Raw genomic sequence first — 20,986 nt, forward strand, 5'->3', positions numbered from 1 at the left:
TATATTCATCAGAAAAACTTTGAGAAACTCTCCTGAGGACTTACAGGAATGATAGTCGCTATGGAAAAACCATCAGAGTGATCAGTGTAACTGGAAATCTAGGCATGGAGGCACGTGGTGCTACTAGTGTTTATTCGCTGACAGAGGTGACAGCTCTAATCAATTAGATGTATGAAATAAAGCTGTGATTTCTCACATTAGTAATTTGGGACACTTCAGTGTTTGTTCAAACACTGCAGTGTTTGAAAGCCCTGCGCTTACATTGTTAGAGCAGGCATGGTTTTGAGTCTCATTAATTTCAAACTTCTGTGTTTTAACATATTATAGGCTTTCCTGCAATGTTTTCTTCAGCCTAAACAATCCCTTCTTGGTAGTTAGTGTCTATGTGGGCATCTTCATGTTGTTCTCCATCAAGCTATGATTCACCTTTGCTCTTTTTTTAAAAATGTGATGTCCTGAGCTGGATATATGCTTGAGCACACACCTTGCTAGAGCTAGATTCTGTTGGGTTTGTATTTTTCACTGCCAGTGAACATACCGTTCCCTGCTGACACCTGACTGCATGTGATCCTGACCATTTCTGCTATTTTAAAATAAGTTTTAATTTTGATCTCATCTAGCTGGGTTGATGTGCCTAACGGCAAGCTGAATAATCATTCTCTGTCATTCAGGTAATTACTGAATAGTTCCAGGTTCAGAGCAGAGCCCGTTTTGGACCCCCCTGAAAAGCTTTCAGTTTTCTAATGAGCCTCAGCAGCCACAGCCTTTGAATATTTCCCTCCCACTCCCTATTTTCAGTGTCATCTCTTCTGATCAAGTGAGATTTTTATCAGAGGGTGAAAAGCACATGTTTATCTTCTTCCTGGTGTTAATGCCTTCCAGATGCTTGGTAGTGTCCCATTTGTGTACACTAGCTTTCAAATGCAGCTTTTTTTTTTTTTCTTCTCTTTGCCTCATTTGCTTCTCTGTTCTTTCTTCCTCCCTCTCTCTTTCTCTGGCATTTGACAGTCTGGGTCTTGTGATCAGGAAGGCGAAAAAGGGCAGTGCAAGAGCTGCTTTCACAGCCAGTTGCTGTCTTCTCTGCTGTTGTGTTTTGCTCCTTTTTTTTCCCTGTTGTATGTACGTGCATATAATATTTAAGGAAATATTTAGAATTTGGTTTGCAGCCAGGTGCAATGTTTCTTAAGACCTTCCTGGAGGTGGAACCTGAACAGTGAAGCTACTGAGGCCACTGTTTGCCAGGAGTTTCTTGAGTTTACAAAGCTTGTGCCTAAGGGAAACATGAGTTTGTATGTCAAACAAATGTAATGCAAAGTCAAGATAATTTTAAGAGGGAAAGCATCTCAGAATGTAACTTAACACAGGTGCACTGTCTGTTGGAGCCAAGCACTGAGCTAATCTTTGTTTGGACTCTGTGTCTACCCACATTGCTCAGTTGTTGTAGTCTTGCTTTCCTCTCCAGTCTCCTTTTGATTCGTAGGGCCAGAGGGTGGCCTGCAGGCTCTTGCTGGAGTGGATTTGCTGCTGGTTTCTTCTGTGGCATCCTGGAGGCAGTCATTGAAGGGGCATTGAGTAGGTATGAATGAATGGCTGATGGAAAGGGATTAGGTGACCTGGAAGGTATTCTCTGTCTCTGCAGATTTGTTTCTTTTTTTACTCGGGATCACTACCTGCCCATGGTTTCTAGATTGTTAGTAGCTTCTTGAACAAGTGAAACTATGTGTACTGTGTATCTGGCAACATCTCCTCTTCACAATTCTGGAAAATAAGTAGGATTGACAATATTAATATGTAAAATAGGACATGGATGTTGTACTAATACTTTTTCAAAAATCAGAGCCATTAAAGTACAGTTCTTGAAAGATTAGACTAAATTTATAAACTGATTATAAACTTACTCTAAAATAGATTTAAATCACATTTAAGCAGTATTTCTTGTCATGTATACCTGACTGCAGGCTCCATAAATCCTGCACTGTATTTCTTCAAGCCTTATTATCCTTCTTATGCTCCAGCTGTTCTAGCACTAATCAGCACCCAGGAAAAAGTTAATGTGCACATTCTAGCTGAGCACTGTGTGTCTCTTCTTGCCAGCCTCCAGAATAAACACTATAAAAATGCAATTCAGCTGTCCTGCACAGCATCCCACATTCAGCTTTTCCCAGACATTCTGCTGAAATAACATGCATTTTTCAGGCATATAGATCACTCAAGATAAATTGGTAACAGTTTTGCAATGGGTGTAATTTCTTTTCACAGTTGATAGATGATAAAAACACAAGCATTTCATCCACAAATTTTCATTTTAATTAGTTTAACTTCTGTTTTTATTTGTTGGGTTTTTCTGCCTCCTAGATATTCACATGATTCCAAGGAATGTTAGTGGATTATATCATGGAAACTTGGATTCTAAACACTTAGAAAATAGGAAAGGCAGAGCTGCCCATGGCCTTTGCCAAACCTGTTTTCCATCATACTTTTGGCTTAGAATTGTACTGATGACCTTTCAAAATTAATCAAGGTAGGGCATGCCTTTGCACTGGCAGGGAGCTGATACAATGTCCAGGTTCTTTCCTGGCTCAGAGCTCCAATTAACCTTTGCAGAAGACAGCACAGTGCACTTGCACATACATTTGCCTGTGATGCCAAGGGGTTTTGGTAGAAAATAGTATGCTTTAGTTAAAGTGAAGATGAAGCTGATGTTACAGAATCAAAGAATCACTAGGGTTGGAAGCGACCACTTGAATGTCTCCAGAGAGAGATGTTATGATTTCCTTGGACAACCTCTTCCAGTGTTCTGCCACCCTCAATGTAAAGGAATTCTTTTTCAGTTGAGGTGGAACTTGTATTTTAGTGTATGTCCATTACTCCTTAAGTATTGGAGACTGAGTATGCTTGGGTCTTGCTGGTTGAGTTTTATAGCTCTGTTAACATCCCCATTAAAATATTATATTGTTTTAACTTTCAAGACTGTCCTATACTACTCACTAATGGTACACAAGAGATTACACAGCAGCCAAAGACCCCAAACCTGGACTTTTTATGCACTTGGAGAATACTGTGTGAGACTGGAATATCTCTTGGAAGATTGGAGGAAGGAGCAGGCTATGATTTAGGATCAGTGGCTGTTATCTTCAGCTTAGGCACCTGGTTTGAAATGGCACTAGAGCCTGGGAGGTGTGTAGTTGTCACGTCATGCTCAGCAAGAGCACCAGAGCATGTTTATGCTATGAAGACAATACTGTTTTTCTTTCTTTGAAGCAGATTCTTGATTTATTTTATAACTTGGTCTACTAAAGAGCCTTCTGGTGGGTGCAGTTAGAGATTTTTTTCTGCAGAGCAGGTTTAATTTAGTGCTTGGAGGGGCCAATAGTAGCACAAGCCCTTAAAGCTCTCAGTGCCCCATACTCTTCCTGAGTGGCATCTTCCTGTCCTAAAATGTTACCAGAACTCTACAGTAACTAATTTCATGGTAGCCTTGTTAATGGTGACCCTACATTTACTAACCAGAAAGAGGAGACTTACAGGACAAAGTTCTTCCTTTTTATGTTTTAACCCTCTTTTGGGCTGGGCTTTTTTAGTGGCTATGATTTAATCAAAGTACATCACTATCCTATCATGTGTCCAGGAACTGCTGCATAGATCAGTGCTGGAGTAATTCTAAATTACTTCTGAGTAACACTTTAATTTCCTCCTTGGGCTCCCTCCAGCTGCCAAGCCTGGACCTTTTGTTTCTGTGCTTTATGGCAGGTTTTGGCTTCGCAGGTTTTTACATTGCTGCCAAGTTAATTTTAGAACTTTGGTTGCTATGACTACTGCTAAGTATTTCTTAGTTCTCCACTTATTTGCTCAGTTTGCTGCTTTTCTTTGTGTGTATGTGTGAAGTGCATGGAGTAATTATCCTGCCCTGCAGAAGATAAAAAAGGATGGCATGTGAGAGGTGAGGCTCTTGATCTTCAGGCTGACTCAGCTGCTCATTTAGAGCAGCTGCAAAGACTTGAAAGCACAGCTCTTGCAGCGTGTGGTCAGGATGAGGATTTAAGTCTGGGGAGGAAGGCACTGGTAATGCACCCATTCTGGTGCACTGAATGAGACATGCTGGCACTGCTTCTAATTCTGCTGACTGCTACTGTCCTTAGGTTTATCTGTGTCTTGCTAGCTACTTTTATAACTATATATAGTTCCAAGTCTTACACTTAGCTTTACATTCTTGGGAGCAGTAACCATTATTTTGCTCAGAGCCTCTAAAGTGCATTATGCAGAGAAATTCTGTTTCATTGCTCTGAGCTGAAGTTGCTATACTTATACCAATAGTGATGTAAATATATATATCTATATATATTTACAGCTGACATGTTCTTCATATCAAGAGGTCCTGCTGTGCTTGTGCAGGCAATGTCATGACTGTCTTTCCAGTCATCTGAAAGAATAGGTAAAGACAGAGCATCCAATGGTATTTAAGACTTTTGACTGATATTTGAAACACTTAGACTTTTCAGGAAAATGTAGTTCTTGTCAGTATGAACAGCTTTGGAGAATGTCCTGGGAATGTGGGAACATCACGATCTAGTTTTCAGGTGAGGCTAGCCAGGCAGAGGTGGAGAAAATTACCTGATGGGCAACTTCAAGAGCTGGGAATAGATCCACCCTTTGCTCCAACTTCTTGGATGAAGGGCTGTTCTGTTTGCTGTGGTTCTGGGCTGTGGGCATTTGGGACACTTGTGATTAGCAGGGAGTTAAGCACAGGATAACCTTGGTGCCATTTGAAGCCATGACATCTGTGCAGGTGCTTGTTGTCTGTCTGTGAAGCCATAACTTACAGACATACCTGGAAGGAGCTTCATCCTGGTGCCTTCCCAGAAATCTTACCCATTTACCAAGTACCTGTCAAACAAAAATGTAATCATATTGTATTCCTTTGGCCAATTCCCATAGATAAGATCTGTTTAGTATGTGTAACACTTCCATTAGTAAATCTCTATTCTGTGCCTGAAACAGAGAAAGCCATAGCAGGCCAAAAACACGCTTTGAATGCAGTTGCAAACAAATCCTTGTCTCTGGTGTCTATGGGAACTGTGAAGCTGTTCAGGAGGGGCACAGTGGTAACCTAGCAGGAGGCTTCATGAGGTCAAGGTGCTGTGTTGTCTGAGAGAAATCTTGTTTGTAACACTGAGAAGGGCAATAGGGAAAAAAGATAAGTCAGTTAGAAAAACATCACTAGAATAAAGAACATTCTGAGAGCTCAGTGCACAAAGATCTATGAAAGACTTGTTTTAGTGGCACATAGAATCATCAAGGATGAAAAATTTAATAAGAGTTTTGAGAGACTTAGCTGGATGCCCTAAGAACTCCAAACACAAAAAGTAAATAATGTGCAGAGGCTCTGCCTGTCTGCATTTGATTTTTGTTCTTTAACCTTCCAAGCTGCAGCTCTGCACTTTAACCAGTTGGAATTTAAATGTGTTGTTACAGTAGCATCTTTGTTGGAGATGGACCGTGACTCGTGCTCATTAAGGCTACAGATGTCTGCTCAGATTATGTATTTCAAAAGCTTTTTTTCCAATGAACTGTGAAAAGCCAGGCTTGAGCAGAGGATTGTGAAAGATAAAATAATAGCCTCTCATCCCTGTGTCTGGCAGACTTAATGCAGTTACTCTCAGATCTTTTTTAAACTTTGAGACAGCAAATTTGTTCACAGTCAATAAAATAGACTTTTAAGCACAACCTGCAATGTTTCCTTTATCAGTATTTTCCTAAATTGTTCACATGGCTTTTTACACTCCAAAAATCTCTAATCTGTGAATTTGGCATTTCCCAGATACTGGGGTTTAATAGGCATAAGTGGCATTGATAAACTGTTTATATGTGGCATGATAGAAAATGGATCTTCTTGAGGGGAAAAAAAAGGCACAAAATAGTAAATACTCCATGAATTTAAATGAAATTTGTTTGCCCACTCACTGTTTTTCATACATTTGTGCTTAGTAGCAGAACAGACAGAGCTTTTTAAACCTACCTGGATAATGCCTGCTTCTCCTGGGAGATGATAACTGAATTACCAAGAAATTCAGTTAAATGACTTCTGTGATGTGTAAACATTTGCTGAAAGTTATTAGAGCAGAGCTAAAGAGTCATGGATTTTGTTTCCTTAAGTAGTCATGCATGCCCTACAGACAGTTTTCAGGTGCTCTCTTTATCTCACCTTCTCCCTTTTACATTGAGTGCCAGATGGATAGAGGTTCATCAGGCAGTGTCAGCTCAGTACCCCTCATTCCCTTCCAAACCTCTGAATATTCACCAGGCTCTACAAAAAAGGAATTCTAAGAAGTTACTTATTTCAACATGATCAGGTGCATAGGAAGAGAAAGCAAAAACTTGATGCAAAAGTCTCCTGTATGCAAAACTGTCTCATAGTTCTCTACTATGTTTTGCTTTAGCTATGCCATAGAGCAATTTTCTTGTCAAACGTTACTTTGGAAGACCATTAAGGGCAGTTCACCCTCTCTAGGACTGCAAGCTAAGCAGTGTTGATAGGCTCAGGCAATGTTACTTTCATCTTTTGCAGGCTTGGATTTACTGGCCTTGCTAGAAAAGAGAGATTAGGTACAGGTTGGTCTTTGTGGAATAAATTATATCACAGCAAAAGTGAAGTGCCACTGGACTTCACTTGTGAGTGTGGATTGCTAAGGGACCTTAAGGTTATGTCTCCCTGGCCCAGAAGACCCACCAATAAGGTAAGAGTAATGTTGTATTTGTGGTGAAAAAATATTTAGTTTCAGTGGTAGCTGAAGCTTCCTGGTTAGAACTCCATCTCAGGTACAGTGTGTTCCTGGACAGGTATAAAGACTGTGCATGTCTAGGGAGCTGGATGTGTGGGGAGGGTGTCTCTGTGCAAATCCTCAGCTCTGCCTGGGGTGCAAGAAAGAGCACTTGACAAATGAACCACATTCTTTCCTCTTCACAGGATATATCTGTACTCCTCTGTGCTGCTTCATGTTGGACACACATGGGCTAGAATTAGCTGAACTGATGGAGATGCTAATTCCAGTCCCAAATGCAATATTGCTGCTTTGGCTGGTTCGAAGGTTGCACCAGACAGCACTTTCAAAACAGCCCCCTAATAGCTCTGCTTCTGGTTCAGAGACCTCTACAAAGATCTGTAGGCATGCCCTTAGATTGCTCTGGGTTTCAGAAAGACAATTAATTAAATGGGAATACTAGAAACAGATCTGAACACCCAAAAAGGAATAGAGTTACTGGTAAATAAATGTTTCATTAGCCACAGTAATCGCAAATCTCCAAAACAGCGTGTTCGCTGCAAAGTTATCCCAAATCTCTGCAAAATGTCTATGGTTGTTGTATGAAAAGGACTGTAAAATCAGATAAGAGATGTTTTGTTTCACACTGTTGTGAAGCTGGTCATCAGATCCCATCTGACTTTTGACAAAGCAGTTTTTTCTTCAGCAGTCTAGTTAACTTGTTTGGATTTATAGAACTGGTTCCTGTAGGACCTAGAAGATGTTTTCCTAAACAGGTGGATAACTTTAAAAGTTTGGGAAAAAAAGTTGATGGATAATTCACTTCTCATTTTTCTCCCCGTTTTAGTAAGATGGAGATTATACAGAGAATAATTCTACAGCTGCTGCAGAATGACCCCATGGTAACTAATTAGGTCTCATCAGGTCTGCAAAGGCATCCTGTTTTCAGCCTTATGCCAATGTACTGAGTGTACAATGTATTTTACTGGGATGTCATAATAGATTTACCTTCCTTGCACTTGCTGCAGGTAGTAGTATTCATCCATGGGTCAGTCCTTGCAAATAAACTTCTTGATGCTTGCATAAAAATGATCTGCTTGTCATTATATTCCCTGCACTGGCCCTTGTCTGCGATGCGTGACATGAATTCATTTCTCAGCTGTTGAATTTAGGGAGTGTATTAAAGGAGCCAGAGTAATGTGTGATGAGCTGTAATTAAAATTACTAATGCATGTCAATTCCTTTCCTTCCTTCTGTTCTCATTTACATTCCTCATGCAGACTTGGTTCACTTTGCCGAATGAGCCAGAGACCAACTGTTGACTGGAAACAGTGATTTCTGCTTTCTCTAGCACAGTTGCACAGGGAAATAAAGTTAGCAAAGATCTTCCCTGAGGTGTTACACTAAGTATCAGGAAAAGTCTGGCTTGCATCTGTCCTGCAAAGCTTTGGTCTGTGGTTGTAGGGGCATCATCAGTGGAACAGCTCTGAGTGGTAGTTTTCATAGTTGGTAGCAGGATCAGTAATCACAGAATGGCTTGGGTTGGAATGAACCATGAAGACCATCTTGTTCCAGCCCCGCTGCTGGGAGCAGGGAAGCCTTTCACTAGACCAGGTTGCTCAGAGTCCCATCCAGCCTGGCCTTGAGCACTTCTAGGGATGGGGCATGCACAGCTTCCCTGAGCAACCTCTTCCAGTGCCTCACTACTCTCATAATGAAGAAATCATGTTTTCTTGGTTCTGTTAGTCTTTTTTTCCCATCTCATCTCTTCTTATGAAAATATGCTTTAAAATGGAGATGTTTAAAGGATTAGCCATTTTATGTTGTATTGTCTTACTGAAAAATGCAGAAGCAGTTTTTAGTGATGCTGGAAATCATGGTTTGAGGTTTAACCATGGAAGTGAACTACCAAAATGAAATATTGAGAGAGATACCTAAAGCATCTTGGATGAAAACAATGGGCACTTGAGTAAAGATCTTCCATTATGCTGGGCACAGTGTATATTTCATTATCTGTTGTTAGAGAAATGTTAGTGGCTCTGTTGCAATTCTGAATGACTGAAAAGCAGTTTTGTGTGATAAGGGAAAGAAAGGAAAATCACATGCCGAGACTTAACTGTGTCAGCCTTCTGCAGTAGAAAATTAAGAATATGAATGGATCATGCTCTTGTAATTGTGTAGATTTGAGGTTCTGTTTGTTTAGTTTGGTTTGGTTTTTACTCAGCCTCATATTTTTCTTGAGGTACATGATTGTCAGAATAGCCTGTTTGAGGCTATAAGGAATTACAGGCTGCACAGAAAGAGAAATTCCTGCCCAAAAATATATTGCTCAATGGCTGCATGACTTTGTGGATGTGGGGCTTAAATGGGTGTCAGGGGAATGTAAAGTAAAAAAAACCAAAAAACCAAAACATGTTGCACCTTCTATAAGTCTGATTCTAGTGAGCTTTGCCAGGTGCCGCTGAAGTATTGTGCTTGTGGCTTGGAACTGGGTATCTCACCTCTGGAAACCAAAGCTGTGACTGTTAGGTATGGGTGGGGGAGATACTCCCATGATAATGCTCATGCTTCCTACTACAGTGTGTATTTTCCTCTTTCTCAGCTTGTCTCTCCTTAGTAATTTACATGCTGGCACTACTGTGGATGAGGATGGACTGAGGGATACTTTACCATCTCCAATTTGCAAGAGCTCATTTTTCACAATCTGAAGGAAAAGGGAAAAACTTTTTGTCACGCAGTGTGTTAGCAGAAAACACAGCGTAGGACAAAATCAATTTTATATTGAAACCAATCTCAGGCTTCCTTTTCCTTTTGTCTTGCAGAGGCAGGGAGCGGCCAGGATTACGTGACCTCTGAAAATCAGCTGCTTTACTACCCGAGCATTACCTACGCCATCATTGGCAGCTCTGTCATTTTCGTGCTCGTGGTGGCCTTCCTGGCCTTGGTGCTGCACCACCAGCGCAAGCGCAACAATCTGATGACGCTGCCGGTGCATCGCCTGCAGCACCCGGTGCTGCTGTCCCGTCTGGTGGTCCTCGACCACCCGCACCACTGCAGCGTCACCTACAACGTCAACAACGGCATCCAGTACGTGGCCAGCCAGCCCTACCCCAGGCCAGTGGAGCTGGACTCCCCACCGTCCTACTCAGAGGCCGTGCTCGACCAAAGGTATGTACAGGAGCTGAGTGTGGCCTCCCCAAAGCATCCCTCTGCTGGTGGTAACCTGTGCTGCTGCTCCCCACTTACTGCTGCTGTTGACAGAAGTCCAGTGCTGTGCTTCTCTCACCTGCACAGAGTCAAGCTTCAGTAAATCTGAGCTCATTCTGTGTGTGAAAAATTCGCGGTCCTCAGGTCTGTTTATTGTTACTGGTATTAAAAGGGGTTTGAGGCAAACTCAAGTCTCTTAGCACATATTGGTAGTAAGACTTTAAGAATGGCAGGAGAATGTATCACTTGTCTAGTAGTGATAACCTGTGCCAGTCTGAAATCAAAATGTGAAAACTGAATTTGGAGTTTCACCAAAAACACCCAGATAAGTTGTAGGTCATAGCACTGAAAAAATACAGCCTTGTTCATTTATGATAAGTATATAAAGGTGACAGCATTTGTCAATTCTTTTATAACGAGCTGTATCATTCTTGTGCTTTGCACTGTTTTACCTTTTACCAAGAGAAGAAAAGAACAGAACTTTGGAAAGGACTCTTCCTAATTTAAATAGCTGAAAGTGCTTTGAAGTTTGGTGTGGGTGTGGCTTGGGTGTGTGGTGCTTTTGGAGTTATGTAGTTATGACACTGGTTTTATTTGTAGATAATTACCTTCATTTTAACCTCTATCTGTAAAGTCTTTCCAAACAAAACTTGTAAGCAGACATCCCTGTACCTAAAAAGGATATGGTACAAACTTTAACAATTCAGATTGTTCACTATCACCCTGTTGGTATTTACAGTACAAACTGTGGGATTTAAGAATAATTGTAAATTCCTATTCTCTGCTGCTTTTGGCTGCAGGTCCCTTGTCTTAATGTTGACTTTCATAATTTTGATATATTTTCATTATTAAGGACAACTAAATGAGCGGGTGTCCAGATTGTAATCACTTTTCACCTGAGCTGATAAAACCATCAGCAGTTTTGGAGCTAATTGCTCCCAGTGCCTGTTACCAATCTGCTCAACCCTTACTTGCTTGCTATCAGAACAATGCAGTGCTGAATGCAGTGCTCATCTTGCCTGTGCCTGCTTAACAGTTGTTCTGCGTGTGATCTCATGGCAGCCAAAGTGATTTGTCAGTGTGGAGAATTCAGTTTGTTATTTATTTGTAGACTGTAAGCCATTAATCTCTGTCACTTAGTGGAAGTTTCCTTGGAGCTTTCTTCTGCTGGCATCATCATCTATAGGTGTAAATTCACCACTTAATGTGACTTCTTTACTGTTTTCTCTGGAGTAAATGTTAAACAGAAAAGTTTTTTGCCTCTTGCACAGCTGTCTTTGAGCCAGCTTTGTTGGAAGTTCACAGCCATCTAACTCAGCGTGTGGATTGTTAAATTGGTTGGCTGTAATTACTATATTGCACCTTGGCCAGAAACCTTGCTTCCTAGTGGTGGTGTGGATATTTTGAAATAACCTGAATAATGTGAGCAGGTCTGAGATCTCTTGATCTGTGTCATAATTGAAAAGCTGAGAAATACTGTTTGTTTTTTTTCATCATTGGAGTACAATCTTCTGTCTCACTGTTTTCAGTAACTTCTTACTCTGTTGTGTGTCTTACAGCAGACCACCTTGGTTTGACCTTCCTCCACCACCTTACTGTTCTGAATCTGAACCCCCTAATCAGGCAGACCTTCCTCCTTACCGCTCTCGGTCGGGGAGCTTGGCCAGCACAGACAGCCCCGTGGCAGAAAGCCCTGTGGGCACATCCGACAGCTGGACGAGAGACTTCCATGGCAGCATGGATGGGCACAGAACTCTGCTGGAGAGGACAGTAGATCAGAGTGATCCTCTGATCAGCCACACTGCTGAAAGAGAAGTGTAACTGCTCCAGTAGTCAAGGTGGCCAGAAGGCATTTACTGTCTGGGTTAATCTGCTGTGGCTAATGGGTTTCAGGGGGACGTGTGCCTGAATGATGACTTGTTTTGAGTTCACACTGAGTTAATATTTGAATTCAGCGTTTTGGGCTCATTGAAGTCAGAGCAAGGAGAGTTACATCAGCTCTCCAGAGTATTTCTGTGAGCAAGTTCTGGTTCAGAAGAGAAACATCAGTGCTTTGTCAAAAGAACTGATGTGGTGTATTTATTGGACTGCTTACTGTATATGAATGTATATATGTGTGTGTATAATATTTACAGAAGTTGCACAGGAGAGCTCTGCCAGAAGGACTCTTGTTTTCAGACTGCCTTCCATCCTCTCAATGTGGGAGCTGTTTCTTCTTACTGTCTGGTGCCAACTGGTGGTGACTGAAGCACATGAGAGGCACTCATGCTGCTTGGAGATCTGGAGCCCAATGCCAGTCTCCTGGCAGTGCCCAAACTGCAGGAAATCTCCTATTGACCCATCTCTGCGTGGCCTGGAATGTTCTCACTGTGAAGGAGGTTTAAGCTTGTAAGGATGCAGCAACTCTAAGTCAGTTTTTTTTTTTCCCCCCAGATGCCAGTATCTAGGCCAAATTTGCATGGATTGTCTCAGCAATACCACAAAGGTTGGCTTATCTGTCAAATGTCAAGGCTGAGTACAGAGGCACTGAAGTTTCTCAAAACAACAGGGCAGGGTTTCTTTTCCTGCGTGGCATAACATTACTCCATCTATTCCCTTTTAAAAAAATCCACAACTGAACAACAAAACAAGCCCCCAGATTGTTCCAGCAAAAGCTTCAACACCAAAACTGCTTTGAGGCAAACACCCAGCACAGAAAGCTTTAATGTTGCTTGCTACATTAGTAGTTTCCTATATTTGTAAAATACCTGAAAGCAGGTCATGCGGTGAAAGGTGTGGGCTTGGCATCCCATCTACAGCATGTCTGTGAACAGACATGGATACCTGCCTGTGTGTAGGTATGTACAGAGTGTATCACTTGGATTTTGTTCTGCTACACCACAAGAACTCTGATGTCAAAGTGTTGGTTTTGATAAGCTAATTGGTTTTCACAGGGTTTGCGTTATTCACGTTCATTTGGTTGAAATTGTAGCTTCTGCAGCAGAACTGTTTATGTCTGTTCTGTCATAAGTCTTGTAATGGTCTCCTGTCAAAAGTGTTTCAGTGCACCTTGGTGAATCACCATGTGAAAGCACCTCTGAGGTTAAAGGTAATTAGAGAGGCAAGAGGAAAGAAGCTGTGAAATTAAATGCCATTGCAGTGCTGTACTTATGCTCAGTATATGGAACACAGTGCAGTGTCTTCCTCTTGTCTGGAGGGAAATTTGCCTTGAAAAATTATTTGTGTTTATCCCACATTTCCCACTCTTTCTATGTAAAAAAGAATAGTGTCATTAAACAGACTCTGCTTTTTAAAGGAAGTGAAGGAAGCTGACTGCCCACACCTTCTGCTTTCTTCTTCGTCCCCATCTTTGTAAGGTAGATTCTTTTGCCCAAAGGTTACATGCTCAGAACCCAAGAATTTGGAGTGTAGGTGAGGCAACAGCTCAAGTTCAGTCTCAGTTCTTACAAATACACCTGATTTTTCGGGGAGGGAGTTAGGGTGTTGTTTATTGGGTTGGTGTTTTTTGGGATTTTTTTTTCATTTCCAGCTTTCGAGTCTGTTGCCACAATATGCAAGAGGCAGGGACCAGATAGGTTTAAAAGCACAGGTCATTCCAGGACTGAAGACATGGTGGGGAGTCCTGGAGAATTCTAATGCTGATGGGCTAGGCTGACTTTGGAAGCAGATTAAGGGCAGCTTTCATTACAGGCTTAGGCAGCCTGTGGTGAAGTGCATTGGTGGAGATGCTCCTAGGTCCTTGCAAAGTAATGTATAAGTGTGGCTCAGATTTCATCCTTGCTGAGAACTCAAGCAATGTAATTATGCTGTCCTGCATAAAGCAGGATTTAGCTTTATTACTGACTGACCAAGGTCATAGGCACGCTGTTGTCATTGCACAGAGCAGACAGCTATTCTTTATTTTACAGGTAGATCAGACTCAAGTATGTGAATGAGTTAATGGCACAGATGGGTGCAGGGACATCTCCTGTGTTCACTGGACCCTGCCGTCCCTCTTGCCTTTCAATCAGGTTCTGCTTGGCCTCTGTAAGAGAGCTGTGTTATGCTGTATTAACTTTAATGGTTTTCTGTTACAGTTTTATAAACTTTATATTTGCCTTGAAAAGACACCATTGAAGAGTTTGCAGTAGTTTCATTGTAATTAGGTATCTTTTATATTTTAAAGTTGCCTAAACTGTATTAGTGAAACTAAATCTTTGTGTCCACTACCCCTTAAACAAGCCTTCCACAGGGGATTGCATTTCACCGTGTGTATTCTAAGACCCCAGAGGGTGTGCAGCCCAAATACCGTGTGCCTATGGCATTTGAAAAGTGTTGCCTCACATTGCTAAGAAGTAGGAAAAGAGTGAATATAGCCTGTTTCTTCTGTCTTGTGTCAGTCACTGTCATGTATGTACATATATATATTAAAAAATAAAAGATACTCTTTCAGGATGTATATATTCATGTAACTTTTGCATTAAGATAATCCATTTGGACTTTACCAAAAAAGAGGAAAAAATGTTCTTAATGGTGTGATGTTTTCCCTTCCAGCTAAGGGTGTATTTATCTTTGTATAGGAATTGTCTAGTTTTTGAGAACACAACTTAAAAGGAGATTGTGCCTTTCTGTTTGAATGTTGATTGGAAAAGCTGTTACCTGCATTTCTGGGTGTTATGTATCATTGTCTAGAGATCCAGAAAAAGCAACAAGTCTTGTCTTCCTTTTCCTTGTTACTTGTGGCGACCGCTGAACTTTAAGGACTACAACAATTCAGTGTTTTGTTCAAAAAAGGTGTGCTAAAACTTGGGGTGGCTCATCTTACTCCAGTTTTCTGGTTTGTAGAACAGGTTTGCTAGGCTATTTTCTTTGAAATTGCTGAAATCACACAGAAATTGTTTATGATGTATCACTTCTAATATGTTAATACAGCATTACGCTGCATTATTCAGTGAGATCTTTGGGAAAAGTGCTGATGAAATTAAATATTTCATTGAAAATCCTGCAGCTTGTACGGCTGAAGTTAAATGTTCATCCAATACCATGTGGTAGGGGTTTTTTTCGCTAGCAGATAAAACTGGAATTGATCATCCTGTTTGCAATTGTTCTTAACCGTTTAGTTTGATGTTAGTCATCCAAGAGCTTTCCTTTCTACTTAATATTTAAACAAATGGATGTTATTTCACAGACTTATTCATACGAAAGTAAATTTAATTAAAGTTCTCTTCAAGAGCCAAATTCTGTTTCCACATCTGTAGTGAATGGTGACCACTGTATTGAGTAGTTCTCAGTGCAGCTATTAATATATTTGAACAAAAGAGTTTGAAGAAATGATTACTTGAAGTAAATAAAGGCATGTTGGAAAGGTCATTTAAATATAAACAAATAAATAAAATTCAGGAACTTCAGCTGTAACCTCTGCTGAAATCAGCATGCTGTGTATTTAAAATGAAGCCATTAGTGATTCTGCTTGATAGTAATCTGAAGTTCCTTGTAAGGCAAATTGCCATTTACCTCTCTGGTATTGGAAATGGAAAACTGGCACTGATGCTTGTAAAAGAGAGCCTGTGAATAATTTTCTTGGCTCTTGTCTGCAGTGACATATACAAAAACACTGACTGCATTGCAAGTTTTAAATAACTGCATTCCTTCTTCCTCTACTTTTAAGCCAAATCAGTTTTATTTACACCACTTCACTTTGATACAGCTAATAGGGCCCTTGTGATAGATTTAGAAACTGAGTGGAAGAAAGAGATGACTCTCACTTTAATTAATGCTGCAGCTTGTTAATCTTGTGCTCTTTCCTTTTAGACATCATAGCAAAGACAAATGGTTTTAGTAGATAAGGAAAACTATTAATGATGAAAAGGATGGAGGGACACTGATTCTGATTTTTAATGAATCTTTAAAATTGTATAAATGAAGAAAAAATTGAATGCTGTGTTTTTTCATGTGGTGATCAAATGACAAGTACTGTTTTTAACTGTTGCTTATTGGAAGCTACTTTGCATATAATGCCTGGAAATAAAATTGTAAGACAAGGGCTTTTCTTGCAGTTCTTAGTAGATCTGCAGTATTTTTTTTATTAACACAAGGTTATATTACACCCATGGACTAAAATATGGACTGCAGGAAGAATTTCAATACTGTGCTGGATTTTGTCTGAATGTATCCCAGTACAGGACTGTGGCCTTCATTTGTCTTTTTTTTCTTTCTTTGAGGGGTTTTGTCAACTTGAAATGGAGATGTTACTTAAATGCTTTAAAAGAGGTTGTATGTCGAAAGCCAGCCTTGTCTTAAACTTTTGTAAACTGGAAATCTTCAAAAATGTATTCTGTATTCCTGAATAAAATTGATGTTTTAATACTGTTCACAAGTGGGCATGTCCCCTGTCTCATAAAGTCTCAGTTGTTCTGGTTTTATAGCCTCCTGCATGAGGCTTCTTACAATTTCTTTTACATTTCATGTTAAGTTTTGTTAATTCTTTTTGGGTTTTAAATATATTTTTAAAATGAAGTTATATTGGAAATCACATGTACCTGTATGTATAAAAATCTACTGATCCATATTTATACAAATGAAAATTTCTTAATATTATAATTTCTCATTTTGCTATCAAAGACAAGGTTTGTGCTATCTAAGACAAGGTGTCAGAACCAGTTTTGTCTGCTTTGTTGCAAAGCTCTAGAGGCTGCAGCAGAGGTTGTGCTCTGTGCTGGCTGCTGTGTATGGATTGACCAGCAGAGCTCAGGGCTGTCAGCATTGGCCTCATGCTCCCCCTTTCTGCCTGCCACTTCCCACCCCTCGTGTTCCCAGCACAGTGTCCCCGTTTATCTCTGGTCTGGGATCCACGTGCCGGGTGTGTGAGCCAGGTTTGAGTGCAGATGCTCCACAGAGGCAGCGTGCCTGCCTGCGCTCCTGAGTCAGGGCTCTGCCCCTGGCAGATGCCCCGTGCGGGCACCACCACTGTCAGGGGAACCATCCAGACCCACAAAGTCCTGTCACTCAAAGGAGTACTGTAAGAAGTACCCCAATGTTATAAAGTGATTTTCCCAGACTAAGGAGAACTAATTCAAATGTTGTGTCTAAATTGTTGAATCTCTGTAAGTATCCAGAAGTTGACATACTCCACTTCCGTGATTCTTTTCCTCTTGCTAACTTCACAAAGGCATGCCAGTTTTTTTGTTATCCTCATTAATTAAATCACATGCCCTGACTCAGATTCTCAGATGGAAGTCTTTGTTTGGTGCTGGCAAACTGCCCCAAAATAGCTGTGGATCCAGAATTCTCACCAGCAGCACAAGGGAGATGGAGCTGTTGAGGCTGCCACAGTGGGCTCTCTGCAGGAGAGGGAATACTGGGCTCTCAGGGCTGACTCATTCAGTCACACCCAGCAAAAGCTGTGCTTGAGAAATGTTGATAATAAATACTATAGTCTCCAGCTAAGCTCCTAATTAGTCTTTTTTATTCTCTCTGCTTTGATTTGTTTAAAGATCCTAATTTTTACACCTTAAAAATTAAATGGGCAGCAGTGATTTCTGAGTGCAACATCTTTTTTTGCTGGTTTGCAAGCAGCCTATTAATCAGTCAGCCTCAGTTATCTGTTGGAGAGAGAACTAAGCAGCTTTTCACTGTTTGGGGAGCTTTAGTCCAAAATGATGTGCTGTTATTAATTGAAGCAGAGACATCTTCATGTGGAAATTCACAACTCTTCTTTGCTTTTCAAAGCAAAGTTGAGGGTATGCATATTGCATAAAGCACTTTGGAAAAGTACCGGATGGATCTCTCTAGGCAATTATTTTTTCTGTTTATCTGCCAAACATACTATGAATAGATAAACTGAAACATGATTCTCTGCTCCCCAAAATCCCAGTAGTATTCCTTACAGCCTTATTGCAGGGACCACTGGAGAAGAGGTAGAGCAGTTTTGGGGCTGATCTGACCCTTAGCATTTCTGTGAGAATGGGGACAGAGTGTTTCAGTAGGTGCAGTTGCTTTGATGCTGGATACTGTGCAGAAGACCGCCATTCACTGAGAATTGATTTGGGACCATCACTTCCTATATTCTTCTCAACAGCCACTGTACAAGTGCCTTTTTTTTTTTCCCCTGGTCTCTTACCTAAGGTTAATTCCTATCAATTACCCTGAGGTAAAACCTTTCATCTGTCGTTATTTGATACCACAGCCTGTAACCCCTTCAGATTTAAACCACTGTCATTTTTCAGCACACAAAAGTACAATAACCTTCACCTGTGCAGGAACAACAGGAGTAACAGCCAGCTTCACCTAAACCTCTCATTTCTCCAGGAGCACCCTGGCAGCATCATTTTGACTGAATGAATCCAAGTCTCTTACATTTATTTGCAACACCTGCTATTTCCTTGACAGATGTGGGTCCTGTAGTGGCACAGTGATGAAGAAGTATGATCTTGTGTTTGACAGAGTAGATTTTTCTTCTCATTTGTTGGTGAGAGAGTTATTTCAGAAAATGCTCCAAATGCTTGTTGCCCAATGCTGCATCCAAAGCAGCACTACCTCACAGAGGTGTGGGGCAAGGGGAGGACAGTAAGGTTGGCTGTTTAATGTGTATGTATATATATATATATAACTGCTTTGGAGATTTCTTATGTGTTCCAGCTCTTGTACCTAAATAAGAAATATTTAAGTGCTGCACAATAAGTGAATTTGCAGACTAAGGAAGTATGGTTGATACTTGGCTGCTCTTTTGCTAATTTCTGTTTACTCAAATATGATGCATAGTCAAGAGCAAAAATTCTCCATGCCTCTGTTGCTGTGTTTATTGTTCTCCCTTGGCAATCTGTGCAGAGCAGAGGAGTTAGCAGAACCAATGAATTACGTGAAGTGGGTTTGGAGAGTGCTTTGCTTCAGAAATAAAGGAGCTGGCTTACATATCCACTTGCAAGGTGTCATGTTAGATATGCTGGTTGAGACATGAATTACATAAAATAAAATCGTACCTGAGCTTCTACAGGAAAAAAAAAGGCAGCAAACTTGTGAATCTGAGAGATGCAGCAGCTCTTCATCAGCAAGGCCAGTCTGGGAGCTGGCTGCAGGTCAGGGTTAGAAATTCCTGCACTGTGACCTTTGTGAAGCTGCAAGTGCAGCACTCAGAGGAAAAACCAATGGTTGTTCCAGGTCTGGCAGCATGAGTTAGTCTCTCTAGTATCTGATACCTGAAATATGTGAAAATCATTCCAGAGCAATTGTCAGCTTCCTTCAGGAAGCTACATGGAAATCGTTTGGCTGCTTTGTTTGCATCATGTTTCTCAAGCAACTAACCACTCTCTCTTCCTTTTTATCCATTGCAGGGATGGGAGGAAGATTTGCACTGTTTAAGTAGGGACAGCTGAGACAGGGAGAGACATCAAAATGAGTTTCAAGAATAACAGAACTTGCATCTTCCAAGATCCAGCTTCCTGACCACTGCATAGTGTTGTCTAATCCATGTATTTGAAATCTTTTAAATCCATTCCATTTAACAGAAGATTTTTTGCAGATTTATGGAGAAAAAAAAATAGGTAAGTCTGGAGATGCAGGTAACTGTTTTAAGTTCTTTTTCTTTATGTGAAAATTCTTGTAGTGATCAAAAAAATATGAACAAATGTTTGAATTCCTTATTTTCTTCTATCTTATAGGTATCTGTTAGCCCTGTTATTTCTGCAGACTCATTGAAACAGTTACTCTGTATAGCTCTTCACATGGACAGAGGATTTTGCTCTAGAATAAGATTCCAGGCTGGGTCTTACCCTAGAGTAGGTATTTCTGTAGGTTTCCACAAAGGAATAACAAATAACAAATATGTGGACTCCAGAAGGGAGCTGGGGGAGTGTACTGGAAATGGTTTGCTGTAAATAATGCTGGTTTAAAGATGCACACTGGAATTACAGTGTGTGGAGGGAGAGCCACAGGTACTACAGGCCCTGAAGGAACACTTTGTCAGGTGGCTGGCACTAACATTTTCTGCTTTATGGAACAGGGGAAAGGAGGGGGAGCAGGTGGGAGGGAGAAATGTCATTTTGACCCTGAGTTTATAGGTAGCCCAAAGAGATACAAGGAACTACAGAGAGAAGAGTGTGACCTGGCTGCCTTTCATGCTGACATTTGAAAAATTAGCTCAAGATAGTGCTTTGAAGGGTAATATTATTAAAAAAATAAAAGAAGTCCCCACTTTCTTTTCTTGATACTGATACCAAGAATGAGATGGCTAACGTGGGCGAGAGTGATTCAAAATGATTTTTGGATGGCTTTTTTTCCCTTCCTTTGAAAATTTAGGTGAAGTTAATTATGGAATGGCAGCAGCATCCTAACTAAAGTGAGTGCTTTCATCTCACCTCCTGCTTTTAAAATAGCTGTGCTCTTATCTCTGCTTTGAGAAAGGGGGTGTGGGGGGAGAGCACCCTGGTGCTCTTGCAGCCTGACAGTCACCAGATGAATGAAAGGCCTTAGAAGACCTGAGGCCATTAAAACCTGCCAGCAAAGATATTAAGAGCCTGCCAATGTGCTGATAGCATGTTTTGTGTTAATCTGATGAAGTAAGCAGAGGAGCTGTTCCCTGCACAGGCCAGGTGCAGTGTAGGGAAGCATTTGCTGTGCTCAGCGGGATGGGCTTTGAGCTGCTCTGGGCTGGAAAGGGAAGGTGTGCTGTGACACCAGGACAGAGGACCAAATGCAAAAACCCTAAGAGGATGAGGCTGTGGCTGAGAAGGTAGACAGGGAGTTGGAGTGCTAATAGCATTGCTGCCTGCTAATCCCATCAGGGCAGCCCCTGCTCTTGGCTTTTTCCCTGGGGGTGTGTGTATGTGCCACGTGCAATCCCAGGTCGGTGAGAGCTGAGGGCAATACAACCGTGTCAGGGTGAGCCTCCCTTCAGCTGCTGGGTAATGAGCCTTATAACCCCATTGTGAGCAGAGGCTAATCCTGCCTCATGGTGGGCTGGTAACACCAGCAGCTCCAGGGGCTATTCATTACCTCTTAATGCACAGGACATGCCTGCACAGGCAAATCGAGGGTTTCACATCCCT

General features: G+C 41.1%; 1 protein-coding gene across 1 annotated transcript in view; it reads left to right on the plus strand.

The window, feature by feature from the left end:
- LDLRAD3 (low density lipoprotein receptor class A domain containing 3) overlaps positions 1-11,954 on the plus strand; it is a 103,407-nt gene extending 91,453 nt beyond the window's left edge. The window contains exons 5-6 of the mRNA XM_054275421.1: positions 9,581-9,926; positions 11,525-11,954. Of these exons, the coding sequence (XP_054131396.1) occupies positions 9,581-9,926; positions 11,525-11,786 (608 nt within the window). The 3' untranslated portion in view covers positions 11,787-11,954. The remainder of the gene's footprint in view (positions 1-9,580; positions 9,927-11,524) is intronic.
- Positions 11,955-20,986: the final 9,032 nt, after the last annotated feature.

Source organism: Melozone crissalis, unplaced genomic scaffold (genome assembly GCF_028551555.1).
Source record: "Melozone crissalis strain CALT ecotype California unplaced genomic scaffold, PUWL_Pcris_2 ptg000018l_1, whole genome shotgun sequence".
NCBI lineage: Eukaryota > Metazoa > Chordata > Aves > Passeriformes > Passerellidae > Melozone > Melozone crissalis.